The sequence below is a fragment of the Salvelinus sp. IW2-2015 genome, linkage group LG33 (assembly GCF_002910315.2).
Source record: "Salvelinus sp. IW2-2015 linkage group LG33, ASM291031v2, whole genome shotgun sequence".
In the NCBI taxonomy this organism is placed as follows: domain Eukaryota; kingdom Metazoa; phylum Chordata; class Actinopteri; order Salmoniformes; family Salmonidae; genus Salvelinus; species Salvelinus sp. IW2-2015.
This window is the reverse complement of record NC_036872.1, coordinates 13,073,931-13,094,375: the sequence shown is the minus strand read 5'-3', so window position 1 is coordinate 13,094,375 and position 20,445 is coordinate 13,073,931. Positions and strand designations below refer to the sequence as shown.

At 41.5% G+C, this 20,445-nt stretch overlaps 3 protein-coding genes across 4 annotated transcripts; 2 read left to right on the top strand and 1 right to left on the bottom strand.

The window, feature by feature from the left end:
- The first annotated feature begins 2,772 nt into the window (after positions 1–2,772).
- Positions 2,773–9,753, top strand: LOC111957677 (protein unc-119 homolog B-like). Its single transcript, XM_023978599.2, has 5 exons — positions 2,773–3,082; positions 5,295–5,408; positions 5,993–6,095; positions 6,516–6,688; positions 7,024–9,753. Exons 1-5 carry the CDS (start codon positions 2,845–2,847, stop codon positions 7,134–7,136), a joined length of 741 nt encoding a protein of 246 aa, XP_023834367.1. The 5' UTR covers positions 2,773–2,844; the 3' UTR covers positions 7,137–9,753.
- Positions 9,754–9,826: 73 nt separating this feature from the next.
- On the top strand, positions 9,827–11,825 carry LOC111957676 (protein CUSTOS). Its single transcript, XM_023978598.2, has 6 exons — positions 9,827–10,011; positions 10,202–10,232; positions 10,368–10,466; positions 10,613–10,680; positions 10,807–10,897; positions 11,087–11,825. Exons 1-6 carry the CDS (start codon positions 9,882–9,884, stop codon positions 11,466–11,468), a joined length of 801 nt encoding a protein of 266 aa, XP_023834366.1. The 5' UTR covers positions 9,827–9,881; the 3' UTR covers positions 11,469–11,825.
- Positions 11,779–19,052, bottom strand: hnf1a (HNF1 homeobox a). Of its 2 annotated transcripts, XR_011474733.1 has the most exons (11): positions 18,486–19,052; positions 17,268–17,467; positions 16,328–16,508; positions 15,986–16,188; positions 15,625–15,770; positions 15,016–15,157; positions 14,636–14,809; positions 14,361–14,476; positions 14,116–14,200; positions 12,673–12,877; positions 12,241–12,324 (listed from the first exon to the last, which is right to left on the bottom strand). XR_011474733.1 is itself a non-coding variant. In XM_023978596.2 (10 exons), the coding sequence occupies exons 1-10, from the start codon at positions 18,782–18,784 to the stop codon at positions 12,194–12,196; spliced, it is 1,677 nt and encodes a 558-aa protein (XP_023834364.1). In that variant the 5' UTR covers positions 18,785–19,052; the 3' UTR covers positions 11,779–12,193. The 2 variants fall into 2 exon arrangements, 1 of the variants encoding a protein (XP_023834364.1); XM_023978596.2 differs by lacking the exon at positions 12,673–12,877 and having other exon boundaries at positions 11,779–12,324.
- Positions 19,053–20,445: the final 1,393 nt, after the last annotated feature.

The following is a 20,445-nucleotide window of genomic DNA, read 5'->3' as shown; positions in this document are numbered from 1 at the left end:
AAGATGTCTAAATTGACTCAAAGATGCATGTAGTGTAGTCCTTTGTCATGGTCACTGCCTTTTCTGCTCATTTTATGATTGTGCATGCCTTTTTGTTTCACCAAAGAGTGTTTTGTGTTGTAAAATTTTGTTTTATAAAACTCTCAGTAATCCTCCATTCATAACACTCTGTGATTAATATGATTTCGTTTTTTTACTCCCATTGTTGGTGCTGTAGTGATGATTAAGTACTAGGTCAAGATAGAACGTAAACATCAGAAGTTATCCCGATACAATTTGTGTCATTAGGAGTTATAATAACTGGAAGAGCCTAAGCGTTTTATTTAATTTAGTATTTATGTAATGTCCTCTTTGAGATACTGCTGGATTCTTTAAAAATATTGGAACATGAATGTAGGACTTACAATGTGAAGAACAATTGTGTGTATACATGCATAGGGAAATGATGAGTTAACTAGTTCTTTCTATGTTAAACATTTGTTGATTTTCAGTGGTAGGCTAAATTGAAACTGGCTGTGACCAGAAAGCTTGAGTGGCCTTCTTAAGAATAATTTTATTGCGATTTTGAAATTGTTCCCAGGGAAAAGTTTTATTTTATTTTATTTTTTTAGCCTGCACACTTTATAGAACTAATTTGAGGCGCTATTAGTCAAATCAACATGATGTAAAAACAGTGTGCTTGCACCAGTCTTAATCATGATCTATAGCCTATTCACTATGCACCTGTGCGTAGATATGGGTGTGTGCATGTTTCACTGTTGGGAATATTTTTACTCTTCTCCGTCTCTCCATTAGTTCAGTTTAGGCCAGTATTTTTGTCTCATCAATTTGTCTCATTTATTTTTTAGCATACCTTGTCTTAAAATTTGCCTTAAAGTAGACCGCAGCATTTTGTTGTTATTAGTCTCTAAGGTGTCCCAGTGACATCCTATATTCTTCCATACAGTTAGCCTGGAAGTCAGTAGCTGCATGTTTGCATTGTTTTTGTGTTTCCAATTCCCTCTGTATCAAGAACGTAGCTCTTTTACCAAGCCTTGTCTTATGTTTCCCCAAGCCTCTCCACACTTGTCATTGATTTCACACTTGCTGAATACTTGACAAATAGATGATCCCGGTGTTGTAAATCCCCTCACTCCTGAGGTTTCCCTCCATGTTCCATGCTGCTGGAAAACCAGCCAGGGGAGGTTACAATACTTGATAGTCAGCTGATAGTAGTTTGGTTTATTTGTTTTTTTATATAAAAAAAGAAACAATCCATAAATAATCAGAAGCACCTTTTTGTTCCTTAGTTGAAAAACTGCAACAAAAAAATGTCAATCTTTTTGTTGGCTAATGGAAATCTACACAGTTGCGTGTGTATATACTGTACGGTACAATATCACACTTATTGTAGTGTGACAGCGGTTGTTTTTTTTCATCAAACTATTGTTATTATTGAGGTGTTAGGTATTTTTTAATGGTTCATTGTAAAGAAGACTGTGGCCTTTCTGCTGGGGATGACAGCCAGACAAACACTGACTGTCAGGAAGAGAAATGTGATTAGCAGTGTATGGAATTCTTTACATTTTATATTGTATAATTTAAGTAAGAAAGTGGGGTTTAATCTTGAGATATTTGCTAAATGATTAATAAAGATTTGTAGCTTTAACATTTTCCTCAGGATCGGTTTTATTTTATTTTTTAAATTACCATGATTTAACTGGTTTATTTTCAAAGCATTTGTCTGTTATTTGTGTGTAATTTTGTTTTGATTGAGTCATTGTTGCCTTGGTTTGAATACATTTGTTTTACCATTATCTGCTTTGAGGTTCCTTTTTTTGTGTGCTTTTCATTACTTAATTGCATGTTTTTTATTTATTTTTGTCCACGAAAGTCCCAGTGTGCAATAATCCTAGCCCTACATAAGCTCACCTTGGATAAGAACCAACGGCTTGCTGTCATATAGATATGTAGGCCTAAGTCTTCAATAATTACATTTAGCTGCATCACTCTCCCATTATCCCCACTGCGGTACAGACAGACAACAGTCATACACTCTTGCGCTCCACACACAGTCACAATCACAGAGTATGTATGCATTTGTGTGAATGTGTGTGAGAGTGATCAATGCCAATAAGGAATCCTACTCTCCTTATTGATTTCTCCCAGCCTTGAGGGCTTCAGGCAGCAGGTGGACTGATGGAGTAATTTGAGATGCCCCCATCTTACTCAGTTTTAGCTCTGCAAATAACATCTACAAAGTAGGAACTGCTGATAAATGCTGTCTCTTAATAAATGTGCTATTTTATCTAACAGGTGTTTTAGCAAATTGTTTCTTTATAATTTATCCCATGTTCTACTATCCTTAGGGTTATTGCAGTACCTCGCCCTCATAACTGAACGGTTCAACATGCTGTATCACTGAGATACTGCAGTCGTCACAAATCATGAGAACTACAATTCTATTATATTTCTATGAGGGTGACGTGGGAAATGTATGGTCGGTAGGATGAAATGGCAGTAATGCGTTTGAGAGATGTAATGAGAGATGATGAATAAAAAGCATGGGCAAACTTAACTACATTGGTATAGTGAAACCATTTTCATTAAGTTGTACCATACTTAGGCGTTCCCTGGTTGGAATTCCATTTACCTGCAACCTAGGTTAAAGATGAAAAACATTTTTTTTTACCTTGCCTGCAACGTTTTTGAACATCCCGCCCTACTGGTAACTATGGTAACCACCTACCGATTTCAGCCAATTACAATCGACTGTTCTTAGCATAGGTTCTCCATTGAGACGCTTCGCCATCTTGAATTTAGTGAAAGTTGCAGTTGACTAAACAAACACAGAACAACCAAGACATGAGCGGCTCTAACTCTCGGAACGAGACGGCAGCCACAGTTAAAGGACCGGACACCGATATGGGGCTGGCTGCAAATTCCAGGGAGCGAAAGTCCGGTGGAGATGTGATGAAGAGACTCAAGTCGCGACGAAATCAAACGGATAAACAGCGGCCTGTTGTTACAGAAGATGAGCTCAGGGCGCTAGGAAGAGACATCACACCAGATGAAATCCTTGGTCTGTGTGCTGTTACACGGGGTATGTATGGAGTTAGCTACTGATTGTTAAAGCAGATAATGTGATGTAACAAAATATTTTTGGTTTCCATTACCGGGAGTTACAGGTTAGTTACTGTTTGATGTTGTCCAGTTGTAGGTGGTGCGTTTGAATTTGAGGTGGACCCACCTGTCTAACGTTAAATCAATCAGTGAATATTTTAAATAGACAAGATGGCGGCATACACATTGTTGGATTACTTAATGTAGAAAAAAGTCATTTATTTGAATAAAAGAGCATTTTCTAAATTCAAATGCTCCACCTGCAACTGGACACAGACATTTTAGAAGATAAACGAAAAATGTAAAGAGTTGGTCCCATGTTTCATGAGCTGAAATAAGATCCCAGAAATGTAACAAACACACAAGTGTATTTCTCTAAAAGGATGTGCACAATTTGTTTACATCCCTTTTAGTGAGCATATTTCCTTTGCCAAGATAATCCATAGACCTGACAGGTGTGGCATATCAAGAAGCTGATTAAACAGCATGATCGTTACACAGGTGCACCTTGTGCTGGGGACAATAAAAGGCCTCTAAAATGTGCAGTTTTGGCACAAGTCAATGCCACTGATGTCTCAAGTTTTGAAGGAGTGTGCAATTGGCATGCTGACTGTAGGAATGTCCACCAGAGCTATTGCCAAATAATTTAATGTTCATTTCACATTTTTGAGAATTTGGCAGTACGTGCAACTGGCTTCACAACCGCAGACCAAGTGTAACCACGCCAGCCCAGGACCTCAACATCCAGCTTCTTCCCCTGTGGGATCGTCTGGGACCAGCCACCCGGACACCTGATGAAACTGAGTTTGCACAACCAAAGAATTTCTACACAAACTTTCAGAAACTGCCTCAGGGAAGCTAATCTGCGTGCTTGTTGTCCTCACCCTCACCAGGGTCTTGACCTGACTGCAGTTTGGCGTCGTAAACAACTTCAGTGGGCATATGCTGACCTTTGATGGCCACTGGCATGCTGGAGAAGTGTGCTTTTCACGGCTGAATCCCGGTTTCAACTGTACCGGGCAGATGGTAGAGTGCCCCATTGTGGGATTATGGTATGGGCAGGCATAAACTATGTACAATGAACACAATTGCATTTTATTGATGGCAATTTGAATGCACAGAGATACCGTGCCATTCATCCGCCTCCATCACCTCATGTTTAAGCATGATAATACACGGCCCCATGTTGCAAGGATCTGTACACAATTCCTGAAAGCTGAAAATATTCCCAGTTCTTCCATGGCCTGCATACTCACCAGACATATCGCCCATTGAGCATGTTTGGGATGTGCTAGATCGACGTGTACGACAGCGTGTTCCAGTTCCCGCCAATATCCTGTGGTCCTGTGTGGCTCATTTGGTAGAGTATGGCACTTGCAACGCCAGGGTTGTGGGTTCGATTCCCACGGGGAACCAGTACCAATGAAAAGTGACTGTAAGTCACTCTGGATAAGAGCGTCTGATAAATTACTAAAATGTAAATATCCAGCAACTTCGCACAGGCCACAATCAACAGCCTGATCAACTTTATGCAAAGGAGATGTGTCGTGCTGCATGAGGCAAATGGTGGTCACTCCAGATACTAACTGGTTTTCTGATCCATGCCCCTCTCTTTATTTTTAAGGTATCTGTGACCAACAGATGCATATCTGTATTCTCAGTCATATGAAATCCATAGATTAGGGCCTAATTTATTTCAATTGACTGATTCCCTTGTACTGATTCCCAAGCTTTGAAGTTGTTACATTTTATTTTTGTTCAGTGTACATGTTTGGCCGAATCGAGAACGAAGATAGTATCGCCAAGTTAAGGTTGGTCGAAAATTCTGTGTACTACACAGTACTTAACCTGTAACTCTCGGTAATGGATACCAAAAATCTTTGTGTAAATCTGGTGTAACAATCTGTAGCTAGTATGGAGTGGATTGATTGAAGATGATGATAGATGTGATTTGGATAAGATTCAAGTAAAACAATGTAGCTATCTATTATTTTTCTAGCTCATCTACCTAGTTAATGTGTTGGCTAACTTGATGTGGTTGCAAACACTGCATACCTCGCTTTGTAGTGAGTTAGTTGACTTTAACTAGCTAGCTAAGTTTGCACCACTGTTTTGAGGAAGCCGAACAAAGAATCTGTGGACACACCAGATTCCTTGTCTGTATGTGCTGCTTACTACGAATTTCCTTCCAGATTATCTATGTAAACCTGAGGACAATGTCTACAATATTGACTTCACACGTTTCAAGATCAGAGATCTGGAGACTGGGACAGTGCTCTTCGAGATTGCTAAACCTCACAACTGTGGTAAGTTTAAACTTTTCCACAACACTTTGCCACAACATAAGTGACAGATCTTAAAGGTATACTCAGCAATATGCCATCATAATACACACTGGGGTGAGTTTCTGCTTATATAAATCAAGCTGGGGTTGCTGTCAGCTTGAACAGGGCACCAGGCTCAATCTGTGAGACACCCCAGTTGCTGAAACCATTGCAATCACTGCTAACTGGTGGTGTTAGGTTGGGGCACAAAACAACTGCTGAAATCTGCCACACGTGACACTTGGCTCTTTACAATGTGGACTTGCCTCATTGGAAGGTATATATTGGGACAGCCCATCATTTTGGGAGATTTGAGCATTAGTTTAGTAAGCAGGAAGTTCCCCTGCTGTGTATGATATCATTGCTGAGTCTACTCCGAAGGGCCCCAGACTAAATGAATCTGTATTATTTCAAGTAAAACCAAACAAGCCAAGTTATTCCTTCTATGATAATGAATGTAGTCCTTAGGCAACTGTTGTAGCTATAATTTTAGGTTGAAATCCGAGATTACCTTTTGTCACTTATTTGGATGCCAATTACATTTGAATCCATGTTGTCTTCATCAGACCCTGAAGATGAGGAGAATGGAGATGGAGACACCAGTTCTGGGCGCTTTGTGCGCTATCAGTTCACGCCAGCCTTCCTCAGACTGCGGAATGTTGGTGCAACGTAAGGCAGTGGATTAAACAGGAAACATCACATGCATTATCATTGTTAGAAGTCACATGACTCATCATTGAAAGACCACATACTTTGGTAAGGCCTAAATGTTCCATAGTATGTGCTTTCCCTTATGCTGACAAATTCTGAACTGTTTAGTTTGCTGGTGTGGCTTACCAGCACAAGAAACTAAGTCCTGCAGCTCCGGCAACCACCTAAACTACAACAGAGAGAATTTGGCAGAGCACACTGCTGGGAACAACTATTGAAAGAATCATCCTACTTTTGGACTATAAAAAGGAATATAGATGGTCAATGAATAAATCTACAATTCAAGTAGTTGAAGCAAATTAATGCAGATACCACCCACAGTTATGTTCAGCATGTCCCTGCTAGTATCTCAAGTGCCTCTTTCTACTCTGCTTTCAGTGTGGAGTTCACCGTGGGGGACCGGCCTGTTAACAGCTTTCGCATGATAGAGAGGCATTATTTCCAGAATAAAGTTCTCAAGAACTTTGACTTTGACTTCGGATTCTGCATCCCAAACAGCCGGAACACTTGCGAACACATCTATGAGTTTCCCCAGCTCCATGAGGACCTCAGTAAGTCTAATAGTAGTAGTGCATCTTTCTCACTTCGTCTATCAACTTTGTTGTAGCCTGTGTGTGTCCCTACAAGCTAAAGTTCAGACTGGCCAGAACATAGCTGGCCAAGTCTGTAAGTCTATACTATCCACATCCATACAGAGCCAGTCATATAACTCTCGTTGTAAGGGGAGGAATGTGGATACTAGACAGTCACATGGTTCCTCTACAGGTTGTTTATTTTGGTGCGCTGAACAGCAGTAATTTACTTTTTTAGTTCGTGATATGTGTGTTCTGCTGTTCCTTATGAAGTCATTTGCAAACTGAATTTCCTTCTTTTTTGTCTCTTTAAGTTGGCCTAATGGTGGAGCACCCGTATGAGACCAGGTCAGACAGCTTCTATTTTGTGGACAACAAACTGATCATGCACAATAAGGCAGACTACGCCTACGATGGAGGCCAGTAGTATCTGAAGATTAGCTTCTTGTGTGCAATGCAAAGCAGGGGTCACATTGCCCCTGAATACAATCATCATGTAGCTCTTTTGGGAACAGGAGTGTACTTTCTCCACTTCAGACATTCCAACAAACTATACCAGCCCCAGGTTTGGAGAAAAAGGACCATATCTACCTTCCAAACAGGTTGCTTCATTTATTTGATACCTCGTACCCATCTATTGCTTGGACTCATTGGAATCTCTTGTCAATCACTCTTTTGTAATGTTGAACATGTTTTCATTTGTCTTTTCTAATGTTTCCACATTTAAATGGTTACTTTACTGCTTATTTCAATCTGCTTTGAGTTCAGTATTTGTTGCAATATCCTTGTTTTTGAGTTGTTTTGTGTTTAGTCAACTGTTACCAGACAGCTTTACAGAGGGATAAGGGAACGTTACATGATCCCAATCTGAATGTTAAATACCGGTCATTTGTAGCCCGTAAGATGAACAATGATTGAAGTTGACAGATGGCACAATTGGATTGCAAGCAAATTACTACAACTGTGATACTACCTAATTTCATTGAACAATAGTTTGGTTCTGGTCATCAATTTTTAAGTACTCATTCTGCTCAAGTCGCAATCGTGATCCTTTGCTATGTCTTCATTCCTCATATAGTGGGCTAAACTGTATATTCAGCTTTGAGACTAACAGATGCTCCATGAATTTGACATCTTGCCTTGGTGTAGAAGCTGTATTTTTCGTATTGGGTGTCCCATGTCACCCCTCTAGCTATATACACAGAGCACAAAACATTATGAAAACCTGCTCTTTCCATGACTGACTGACCAGGTAAAAGCTATGATCCCTTATTGATATCACTTAAATCCATTTCAATCAGTGTAGATGATGGTTAAAGAAGGACTTTTAAGCCTTGAGATATGGATTGTGTGTTTGTGCCATTCAGAGGGTGAATGGGCACGACAAAATATTTAAGTGCCTTTGAACGGGGTATGGTAGTAGATGTCAGGTTTGTGTCATGAACGCTGCTGGGTTTTTCACGCTCAACATTTCCCTGTGTGTATCAAAAATGGTCCACCACCCTAAGGACCTCCAGCCAACTTGACACAACTGTGGGAAGCATTGGAGTCAACATGGGCCAGGATTCCTGTGGAATGCTTTTGACACTTTGTGGAGTCTATGCCCTGACAAATTGAGGCTGTTCTGAGGGCAATGGTGGGCATGGGGGGTAGTAAGTGACAGACAACACCCCTGGTCTGTTACGTGTTTAGCATTTGTAAATGTGCTTGTAGTATGTTCGTGCCTGCTGGAGTTACTGAGTTTTCCAAAACTAAATGAAACCTCCCACATGTGCCTTGTATTCAGACTTCTCAGCTCAAGAGGCTTTGTTGTGTTTGAGAGAAATCCATGTGAAGTCCAGCTGTGCTGCGCTACAAATCTGTCCAACATGTCAAACGCTGGCTGGAAGAGATTTTTGTGAATTCATTCTAAGCATATCCCAGTCAGCTATAAAATAATATTGGTTACCCAGAAGTAAAATTAGCGCGAAAGTTAGTGATTTCTTGTTTTACTTCTGGGGGAATGCCGATAACAATTCATTACCTTTGTGCGAAGTCTCCTCCCTTGTAAACGGAAATGGCCAAATCTCCTTCCTTCTGCTAATTTCACCCGTGTTTATCATGGTCAAAAAGCACATTTTTTGTTTTCATGAATTTTTATGATAGACAATTTTGAGTTTGTAGCTGTGGAATTTAGTGGAAACCGCTTATCATCCACACACAGGCTTTAAAATTACAGCACCAATTTAAGAACCGCCTAAACCCAATCCTGCTGCTTGTAATCACATAATTGTACGTGAGTCTCGACATATTCTCGCCGTTTCCTCTGTCCACGAGAGGTTAGTTATGAAATTATAACTATACAGTTCATAATGACAAGTGGAAGGTATAGTGTATGTATCAGTTGAGGCTGCTGAGGGGAGGACGGTTCAAAATAATGGCTGGAACGGCACGAATGGAAACCATGTGTTTGATACCATTCCACTCATTCTGCTCCAGCCTATCACGAGCCCGTCCTCCCCCAATTAAGGTGCCACCAACCTCCTGTGATATGTATGATGATGTGGCTGTGATGTTAACTACTTTAGAGACTTGTGATGTCTGTTCTAAACCTTTACTGATGTAAGGTTTGTGATAGCAGCCACCATTTTTCCCCCTAATAGCACCACCAAATTAACACTAATTATGGCTTTTACAACACAGTCTCTACTGATATAATTTTTCACTCTTATGAAGTTGGACCCGCATACTGTGTAAACTGGAACCCCTTTGAATTTATTGAGCATATTGTACTTTTATCTATTGATGAATGTGTTTTAGGACAGAAAAATTTCACAGTGAGATTTTAATTCAACATTACTACAAAGATTATTGTATTTTGAATGTTACATTTCAGGGACCATAGACTCCATATGTTGTCTATATCGTTGGATGTGTAGTTGGTCAACTAGAAGTAGAACTAGAAGCCCTCCTAACATTGCCTTTTATGTTCCGTTAAATGTTTTTGTTTCTGCAAGATGATATACTGCCAGGAGAGGGGGGAATAAAAAAAACAATTGAACAAATGTTCTGTATACATTTTGCCTTAAGTTCACTCAAACTCTCACTCCACTGACTGGCGTGCATTTCTCCCCCGAAAGACTTCATTACCCATAGTACATTGCTTTGTAGCGGCAAATGTACTTGATCCAACATGTCAGCCCCCGTTGGAAAGATGGTTGAAGACTCAAGCAGTGAAGATGAAGATCTGGAAAAGTTTAAGGAAGCAGCTTGGAGTTTTGGCACATGTGGAATTAATGGTACACGCAATACCAACACGGCAGGTAAATTCAGCCTAAATAACCTTGTGCTTTAGCTAAAACACCTGATGTAACTTAGCTAGCTAATGCTAGTCAACAACAAATGTGGGGTGGGAGATAGTTTAGTGTGTGAAATCTTTAGCCAGCGATCAAATCTATCTTACCCCAAAACAACAGCAAAGTCTTAACAGTAATGTAACGACTGTTGTTTTAGATGGGGAAAGCAATGGGAAGTTATCCCGTCGGTAAGTTGATCCTTTTCTCTGAATGGCATGCTATCCCCTCTGTATTATTATGATTCACCATCATGCATAGAGGTTCTGCCTCACGTTTGGCTTCGCCAGAACAATCACGTAATTATGTAATGCTATGGTCAACAGTGTGGCTGTATCTAAACATGAACATGATGGGAACGAGCTTCAGACGACTCCGGAGTTCCGTGCGCACGTTGCAAAGAAATTAGGTGCTATACTTGACAGGTACAGTATTTCTTCTTTGTCATGGGAAAATGTTGATGAAACATCAGTTTTACTATTATAGCTACCTATAGCCTTTGCCTCGTGTTACCTCCACCTATCAACTTTTCAGTCGCCAACTTAATCTAACTATGCAATTTGATATTCAGTTGCATTTCAGTGATATCTGCAGAAACAACAAAACCCTGCACACAGTCAACCAAATGTGAAGATGAAGGTGAGGGTTTATCCAGAAATTGTTTTGCATTGAAACTAATGCAGTAGTTACGAACTGTATGATGTCAAATATGATGCGATATAAATGCTGTGTGTGGTCTTGATCTTTTTTCTTGGTTTTTTGAAGGTTTCCGGCTGTTCACCACATCTGTCCCAGGAGAGTTTACCATTGATCCCCCTCCTCCTCCTGTAAGGCGCCGGCCCGTCCCCAGCTCAAGGTGATGCTTGTTCTATGTAGGCCTGACCTTTTAACCTTTGGGATGTGTGAGGTGGTTTGATGTCACCTTGTTAACTACTTTGGGAAGGAATCCTTACAGTAGCATTGCATGATTGAAATATTCCTGTATCTCATATTGTAATACTACTGTAATAAACAGTTTAAGTTTGTTTCTGCAATTTTCTCCTAGTGACAGTGACAGTGAGCTGGAGATGAGACTGAGAGAGGCGGCAGTGTCAGTTACAGACCTCCTATCATCTGCTCTCCCCATCGCAGTTACACCTTCCCTGCCAGAGTCCCTCAGCTCAGATAAATTGAAGAAGAAGAAGAAGAAGAAGAAATACAAGGTTCAGGAAGAAGAGGACAGTAATAACAGCCCTGTCCCAGAGAAAAATAAGAAAAGGACAGCTCCCCGCGAGGTCGAGAACTGTGGAGAAGCCTCACCTTATGCTAAAACGGAGGAGGACCAAAAAAGCCCCGAGGAGGATAGTCTACCGCTGAAGGTCAAGAAGAAGAAAAATAAACAAAAAGGCACAGATGAAAGTGTGGAAGAGGAAGTAGAAAAGCACTGAGAGACTTCTGGACTCACTTGTTGTGATTTGGGATATTGGCAGTTCCATACTTGTAAGAACTGTTAACCTGTTGTAGCTTGGGGTTCTTCGCATTCATTATAACATGGTCAGGTCATACACTGTTATTTTCTTTAAATAATCACTGCAATGTTGTACTACTTTGTACTTTGTTCTTTTCTGGAATGGAATATGTTCTTTCAGAAATGTGGAATACTGTAAGTCTCACCAGATATTTTATGACATTTCTTCTCTGCCCAAAACACAATCAGTGCTATGCCTTGTTTTGTAAAGGAAGCAGTTTACACTGATGTCAAGAATTCTGAGAGCATTTTTATTAAAACACTTTTCTATTGATAATATACATGTTTATTGTAAAACGGGGATCAACCGCTCAGCGTTCTCTGTTTGCATGGATTTAGATGTGGTTGTTTCTAATGGTTTATCTCTGACCTCAGATCAGCAGACTGACACTGAGTACAACGTTCTTTGTAATAGTAAGGCTGCTAATTCAAGTGACTAGACTGATAACTGGCAGTGAGTCTGTCCTGGATTTATGTATCTAGCAGAATGAGTTATAGTTTCTCTGGAAAATTTTACTGCAGAAGTAGTTTTGGAGAATTTGCGTTACATCTCTATTACAGTTCTCTACTTACTGTAAAAACTATTTTGTTTCACCCACCCTCTAATCCCACCCCTTCACATTACATAGTGGTTACATTCTGTTGCTACTGTGCGGTAGAGACCATCTGTGCAGGAATGTAGGAGTTGATGTCTGCTGGCGAAGAGGAGAGGCGGTGAGGTGGATGAGTTTCACTAGACTGAGATGGAGGATACAGCTGTAAATTCCCAGAGGAAACTAAGAAAGACAGATGTTAAGTTATTAATTTCCAATTTCTCTACTGTCATTCCAATTACAACCCTGCATTTAAAATGCCCTATTTTGACTGGCAACTACAGAATACCATGGGTTATATTTACTACTATCTAGCTGTATTAAGATGACTTTAAAGTACAGTACCAGTTATAAGTGTGGACACACCTACTCATTCAAGATTGAAGACATCAAAACTATGAAATAACACATGGAATCATATAGTAACTAAGAACTTTTCAACAAGTCAAAATATATTTTAGATTCTTCAAAGTAGCCACCCTTTGCCTTGACAGCTTTGCATTCTCTCAACCAGCTTCACGAGGTAGTCACCTGGAATGCTTTTCCAACAGTCTTGAAGGAGTTCCCACATATGCTGATCACTTGTTGGCTGCTTTTCCTTCACTCTGCGGTCCAAATCATCTCAATGGCGTTGAGGTCGGGTGATTGTGTGGAGGCCAGGTCATCTGATGCAGCACTCCTCCTTCTTGGTAAAATAGACCTTACACAGCCTGGAGGTGTGTTTTGGGTCATTGTCCTGTTGAAAAACAAATGATAGTCCCACTAAGCGCAAACCAGATGGGATGGTGTATCGCTGCAGAATGCTGTGGTAGCCATGCTGGTTAAGTGTGCTTTGAATTCTAAATAAATCACTGACATTGTCACCAGAAAAGAACCTTCACACCACCACCTCCATGCTTGACGGTGGGAACCACACACGCGGAGATCGTCCTTTCACCTACTCTGCGTCTCACAAAGACACAGCGGTTGGAACCAAAAATCTCAAATTTGGCCTCATCAGACCAACGGACAGATTTCCACTGGTCTAATGTCCATTGCTCTTGTTTCTTGGCCCAAGCAAGTCTCTTCTTATTATTGGTGTCCTTTAGTAGTGGTTTCTTTGCAAGAATTCGACCATGAAGGCCTGATTCACAGAGTCAAATCTGAACAGTTGATGTTGAGATGTGTCTGTTACTTGAACTTTGAAGCATTTATTTGGGCTGCAATTTCTGAGGCTGGTAACTTTTTAATGAACTTACCCTCTGCAGCAGAGGTAACTCTGGGTCTTCCTTTCCTGTGGTGATCCTCATGAGAGCCAGTTTCATCATAGTGTTTGATGGTTTTTGTGACTGAACTTGAAGAAACTTTCAAAGTTCTTGACATTTTCTGGATTGACTGACCTTCATGTCTTAAAGTAATGATGGTCTGTTGTTTCTCGTTGCTTATTTGAGCTGTTCTTGCCATAATATGGACTTGGTATTTTACCAAATAGGGCTATCATCTGTATACCACCCCTACCTTGTCACAACACAACTGATTGGCTCAAACGCATTGAGAAGGAAAGAAATTCCACAATTTAACTTTTAACAAGGCACACCTGTTTAATTGAAACACATTCCTGGTGACTACCTCATGAAGCTGGTTGAGAGAATGCCAAGAGTGTGTAAAGCTGTCATCAAGGCAAAGGGTGGCTACTTTGAAGAATCTCAAATAGAAAATAAATGTTGATTTGTTGAACACTTTTTTTGGTTACTACATGATTCCATATACACTATTTAACGTTTTGATGACTTTACTATTATTCTACAATGTAGAAAATAGTAAGAATAAAGAAAAACCCTGGAATGAGTAGGTGTGTCAACTTTTGACTGGCACTGTATGTGTTACACACTTAGTAGCTTTTTTAGATGTCTTCAGTCTCCCCTTTTAGTGTAGTGTAAGAAACTGCATCTTTTGGGAAATAGTCTACACTTGGAGTAACATGATTTATCTTACCTGGCACAGGTGAAGGGGACTGCAGGTGTAGGGAGTCCTCCTGGATGGGTTGATCTGTCTGCTCCTCAGGGTCTGTGGTCAGAATCTAACCAATGCAAAAGTCATTAGCAGATTCAACCCACATTGATACTACTACTGATCATTAGCTAGTGAGTAGACTTTTCTATACCTGTATACACAGACTTATGCAACTGATTATTAATGGCATCACTTTCATTTTAGGTGAATGTTTGGAATCACAGTACCTGCCTGACTGTGGTTAGACTGGTCAGTGTTCCAAGGCTGCTGCTGTCAGTGATGACCATTGCTTGGGACAGTAGGCTGGATGGAGGGTAGTGGGACATATCAGACTTGCTGTACACTGCAATGGAGAAATTGAGAGCAGGCGCATGGGTACTTTATGAAACCCTCCTTAGTTCTAGCTGTTCTATTAGGTTGCTCTCACTCATTCCTTGTTTCACATATTATATTTCTGTCAAAGGGCAAATGAAGGAGTAACATGCTGCCACTGTGGCCTTACTGTGACATGGAAGCTGTGCCATGGTTGCCATGAAAGGACTGTGGTGGGTCATATGACTCTGGAACTGCTGTGTGAGTTGCTGCTGGGAAGTGGAATGAAGCTGCTGCTGGAAAGAGATTGGCTGAAGGGTGGTGAACCCGCCTCCCACGTTGTTGATGACAGGTACGGTTTGACCTGTTGACCAACAGGCCAGGAAAACAGGGATTAGGCTAGGATATTTTGTTAATGTCAGTTAGTTTTTATATCTGACAACTTTCTGATCATCACTGGAAAAGGATAAGATACAATACAGTGGATATGTTTTGAAATGACCGTTTTAAAGATAATTATGCTCTGACTTAGAGCTGTTTGAGTGGAGGGGACTATGTAGAATCGGTTACCTATGAGGAGAGAGGACTCTCCCAGACTCATGACGCTGGGCAGGGAGGTCATGATGAGTCCATGGTGGGGAGCAGGCGAGGCAGACAGACTGTGCAGTGATGTCAGGGTGCTGACTGGGGGCAAGGGGCCACCACCTGATACCTGAGATGGGGAAAGTTGGTGGCAGAACCACAGCCATGGATTCTTGTGAGGATTGAGATGCTTTGTATATCCAAAGGTTTATGATGACATGAAGTAGTCTATGATCTCACTAGTTTAATGTGATATGGCTTGGGATTTCACTGCGTTACATGATGATATATGGTTAGCGACCTCATGGTCTTATATAACGATGTAATATGGTTTGTGATGTAATTTGCTTATCATGATGTAATATGGTTTGTGAAATAATTATCTTATTGTGGTTTGTGATCACACTGATGTGTTGTGCAGTTACTAATCTATGTATTGTGATGATTGGGATTATGTGATCACAGTTGCTGATCTCTGGTTGTGACAATGAGAGGTTGTTTGCTCTCATCTCACTGGTTTGTGATGGTGTAATGGGGATTATAACAATGTGTGTCGAGGTGAGATATGGTGAATGATAATATGGTAGGTGATCTCACTGGTTTGTGATGGTGTGTTTCCAGGAGTGTGTGGCTGGGCTCCAGTTGAATGGGGCTGGCCAGGCGGCCCCCCAAGCCTCTGTCTCCATTGTGACCCCTCGATGACCCCAGATTGTCACATGTGATTTGCTGGCTATACTTCATGCCTGGAAGAGAGGAAGCCTGTTAGGATGAGTTAGGATCAGGTGTTTCCTGGGAGGAGGGAATGTTGCACCCTGTCAGTCTTGGCTCTGTTCCTCTGTATAAGGGCACTGAAAATAGTACATAAGCAACATCTGATGACAACACTAATGATTAATTATGCTCTTTGTGGATTAAATTAAATTATATTTTGATTCACTTTGGTGAGGGTGAGTGTTACCTTGCTCAGGGCTGTGTGAGAGCGTGTGGTTGGTGGAGCTTGCTGATTGGCTGTTGTAAGGCATATCAAGAGCCAGTTTATGGCGGAAGGCCTCCTCCTTGCGGCGGTTAGCGAACCAGTTGTACACTCGTACCTCTGTCACCAGGTTAGAGCCCAGGCCAGCCAGCTGGGACGGAGACACACCCCTCTGGAGACACTCAGCCCTGAGGTAGAGCCAGAGAGGGCCCAGAGCAAGAGAAATGTCTTTAAAGGGGGACACGCTAAAATGACAGGGACAGTTCCTCCATTGCACTGGAACTGGGAACATTTCCTGTTTTAGCTGACCTCTCCCCTCTCTCTCACCTGTTACACTCCTCCACTAATCCCTCTCTCTCCTCTTTGCTTGGGTTCCTCTGTCGTTCATAGGCGTGGAAGAGGATTTGCTGGGAGGCGGGTCCCCATTTGAACCTGTTCCTACGTCCCTTCCTCACATCCTCTCCCTGATCCTCTCCAGACCCAAGGGCATGCCTGGCATTAGTAAACTCTGCATGGGGTGGTCAGTGAAAGCATATTTGTAGAATTTTGTGATAAACGTCAATTGTATTAATATAGTATCCATATTGTTATATCAGTATTATTAATTATTCAGACAGTATTGTTATATCTTTAAAACAATAGGGCTAATTCACAGGAATCTGTTTTTATATTGGAGTTTGAGATCATTTGCAATGCAACATGTGTGTGTGAGTGTAGGACATGCAGATTGTGTGTCTCTACACATGGAATGTGAAAGTGGACAGTATCATGTTACCTTACATGTCTATATTTGACTCAGTGACCAGTGGGCCTCCATAGTTGTTTACAGCTGACAGACAAATTGAATACTGTATCATGATGGATTTACCAGTCTAAGGATTGGGGTACAGGGATTGTGATTTCGCTATCATTGGGAAAACACAGCAGGAGACCACACTTTCCTTACATGGTTGAAATGGAAAGTTTGCAAATGTCAAAGCTATTTGAAACTTTTCCAGGAAGTGGATATAAGGAAGGACATAGAATGAGAAAGAAGAGTAAGGAGATCCGTTGACATAATTGTTCTTCGCATCCTGAGATTCAGTCTTGTGTAAGAGCTCCCAATCCCCAAAACCGTATAGATTTATAGCAATTTATTGTGAATATTAATGAATGAGGTAGTCATGATTTGACCTATTATAAATGTTACACTTCAGAGTCCAGACTGTAATGTCATACTGTAGTGCAGTAAAGGCAGGGTCAGCTCATCAGCTGGTCAAATACTCACGCTGGCTAATCTCGCCCTGCTTCCTGACGTACCAGCTGTACAAAGCAGCCCGTTTCTGGTTCTTCATGGGCGTGCCTTTGTTGAGGTGCTGGGAGAGATGGGACTGGTTGAGGCCTGTGGACTCGACCACCTCTCTCTGGGGGAGGTTATGCTGCTGCATGTAGCTCTTCACCAGTTTTGCCACGCGCCATGGATCCTCCCTATCACACACAGACAAACACACAGACAAAACACATATGCATAAAGAGAGGGAGGGAGGGGGAGGGAGAGAGGGATGTTGACAATAAGAGATAAGGGGAAGCACAGCAGGGCAAAGTCCAGCTCTCTCTGGTCACTGGAATTAAACCCCATAAAGATATGGATAGCCTACTTGCTGCAACACAAACCTTGACGGCTAGCAATAGTACATAACATTTGTATTATGTATATTAACATACAAAAGCTTTATCTATGTTCGATGCATTTTTATACTAAGGCATGGTTGGTCAAGTTGCGTTTTCATGCTAGGTGTTGTAAAATGGCCAACTTTTAACTATATACAATGACCAGTTAAACCATAATCTTGAGATATATGTTGTAGTTTGAAATGTGGTGAAATGAAATGGGCTTTAACAAATAGTAGTAAATATTCACTCAAGCTGTTCTAACRCACAGACAAACATAGCACATTTCTGTTAATCTTAACCATTGCATGTAGTTCATTCATTAAATGGACAGAGAAACCTGATGGGGTGGGTAATTAGTAACCAGGAAAGGAGGAACCCTCCTTTAAATTCACCTCAGAGGCCAAGAGAGATCTCAGAGGGAGCAGGAGAACGGGGGAGGAAGGGGGAGAGGGGGACTAAATTTGAGAAAGACGAAGAAAGGGAGTAGAAAGGATGCTGCCAGGTAAAACCGTCAATTGTTTGTCCTCTCTGGAACCTTTTCTTGGTCAGAAAACGACAGGAAAAGAAAGCCGAAAAGAAAGAATGGAGAACAGAATCAAGTAACCACCCTAAAACGTATTTGTTTTTAAAGATTATTATTATTTTTTTACAAATGAGTTGGACATTCTTTTTTAAAAGTGAGAGAATAATAGCACAGCAAAGGGGTATGGCTATGTTGTTGTATGGGTGTGTGTATTAATATTTGAGGTTTGATAAAAGGAAGAGATTGATGTACTGTATATGTTGTTAAGGGGAGGATAAGGTGGATGGCAGACATTTGGGAGCTACTTACTGAAGCAGTTGGTCGACCAGAGCCCTCTGCCTGGCTGCCTCCTCTGGGGCTAGGGCCTCCAGCTCCTGGAATATGGGGGGTGGAAAATCCATTTCTCCCTCCTCCGAACTCTCGCCATCCCCCCTGTCCCCCTTCTCTGCTCCAGGGGTGACCCTCTCTCGCTCCAGTTCTCCCAGGGCATGGACCAGGACCTCCCGGGACAGTCCAGAGCCCAGCAGAGCCCAGATCAGCTGCTCCTGGAGAGCAGACAGACGCCCAGGGCCGGGCCCTGCTTCTCCTTTCCTCTCCTCTCCCTCCATTACGCTGTTGCCTAATCTTTACCTCACTAACACAGCACACAGACTACGCAGGCCACAGGTCACAAACACACACTCACACACCAACACAGACACACTGCAGTCATGCGCTTACACAAAAAACAGAGCAATTGGCTTCTGGAATCATTGCATTTCTGTCCTTCAGTTTAGGAATAGAGAAAGTTTGCTTTCATTTTCCCCCCGTTAGATTTTTCTCCTCGTCTCGTTCCGTTCTGAGCTGAGCTGTCTGGTTTTAGCCCTCCACCTGCTGTTATGCTTTAAAAGGTATTTTTTCCCTCCCCCCTCCTCCCCATGCGCTTTCTGTGAACTTTGTCCCCATCTCCGTCCATCCCTAACAGTGAGCAAAGTGCAGTCAAACTATAAATGAAAATAACCTGCACATTCATACAGCCTCCTGTATAACACACAAATGTAATACATATGTGAACGGTTACAAAAATTAGCAAATTGCATCTTAATACGCACATTAAAACCCAGCATATTTATTTTTCAATATATTCTAAACCGACACAATTCTCCATGACACTTACAGGCATTCATTTTAGGATCCAAAAAGGATAACAGCAAAATGCATATTTTAGACTGCCTTGATGTAATTTATGGCTAGTATAACTATACTATTCTATTTCAAATCAATGGTAAAGGCCAAATGGAATGGATGTTGTAGCTTAACATTTATCATGGAAACCTGATAGGTGTGTTTTGAGAGGTTTGGATTGAGTTGGACAGAGAAATTGAAAGTAACTGTTGTCCTGTACAGCACTAGAGGGCGCTACTGCATCATTCTAGAAAGACAAGGTATGATAGAGGTAGCTTTTAGATGCCGAGAACACCTGCTAGTGTTCACTGACTTTGGGTTCTGTTTCTTTCTCTCTGCTCGCTTGAATATTTCTGCTGTCCCTGACAGTCACCTAACCTTTCCTCTAACCCTCTTCCTGGGTCTTTTTCTCCCCCAGGTAACCTAACCTACGGTTGGGTTTTCACTTTCCCAGAGCAGGAGACAATCTGGCCATAAAACCCTAACAAAAGCATCCTCCCACCCCTTTGTCCAACCCTTTTCTCATTCATTCCTTCCTCTCTCTCATTGAAAGTGCTTTACCGCCTGTGATTACATCAGACATAGATGTCACATCAAAGCTTTCACTAAAGAGTTCAGATATTTCACATTCACAGGTCGTTACTATCACACGTCTGTTCTGTATTATCCTCCATGACTTTGTCTAACTTCAAGCGTACATCTGAATCAGTAATACTTAAGAACCCCTACAGGTGGCATTGTAGCTATGCTGTATAGGTATTGCTTTCGCAGTGTGGATTCATCTCCAATAACGCTCTCTCTCTCTTTACCTTGTGCTTCCTCCGGTTCAGCCTCTTTCCTCACCCCACACTACACTAGGGAAGATGGCATTGTACAGTGTATGAAAGGGGGAACAGGGCTCCCTCTATCTCTCTGAAACACTACTGCCCTGTAATTAAGTCCCATTGTGCCTGAATTTGCACTGTTCAGAGGACAGCCCAGTGAGGGAGACCGGGCTGGGTAGTGTGGCCTGTACTGCATTTAAATCCCATACAGTGCATTATATCACACATTCTAGCAGGCATTTGGTGTGAGAAAGTAAATATACAGTTATGGAATTGTATTA

What these genes read in the sequence shown, in the direction of transcription:
- LOC111957677 (XM_023978599.2), top strand. Translation starts at nt 2,845, where the DNA reads ATGAGCGGCTCTAACTCTCGGAACGAGACGGCAGCCACAGTTAAAGGA. An exon ending in TCTGTGTGCTGTTACACGGG is followed by an intron (nt 3,083 to 5,294) that starts GTATGTATGGAG and finishes ATTTCCTTCCAG; the next exon opens with ATTATCTATGTAAACCTGAG. An exon ending in CCAGCTCCATGAGGACCTCA is followed by an intron (nt 6,689 to 7,023) that starts GTAAGTCTAATA and finishes TGTCTCTTTAAG; the next exon opens with TTGGCCTAATGGTGGAGCAC.
- LOC111957676 (XM_023978598.2), top strand. Translation starts at nt 9,882, where the DNA reads ATGTCAGCCCCCGTTGGAAAGATGGTTGAAGACTCAAGCAGTGAAGAT. An exon ending in ACGCAATACCAACACGGCAG is followed by an intron (nt 10,012 to 10,201) that starts GTAAATTCAGCC and finishes CTGTTGTTTTAG; the next exon opens with ATGGGGAAAGCAATGGGAAG. An exon ending in CGGCCCGTCCCCAGCTCAAG is followed by an intron (nt 10,898 to 11,086) that starts GTGATGCTTGTT and finishes ATTTTCTCCTAG; the next exon opens with TGACAGTGACAGTGAGCTGG.
- hnf1a (XM_023978596.2), bottom strand. Translation starts at nt 18,784, where the DNA reads ATGGAGGGAGAGGAGAGGAAAGGAGAAGCAGGGCCCGGCCCTGGGCGT. An exon ending in TTAGTGGAGGAGTGTAACAG is followed by an intron (nt 16,189 to 16,327) that starts GTGAGAGAGAGG and finishes GCTCTACCTCAG; the next exon opens with GGCTGAGTGTCTCCAGAGGG. An exon ending in AAACACACCATCACAAACCA is followed by an intron (nt 15,158 to 15,624) that starts GTGAGATCACCT and finishes TCCCCATCTCAG; the next exon opens with GTATCAGGTGGTGGCCCCTT.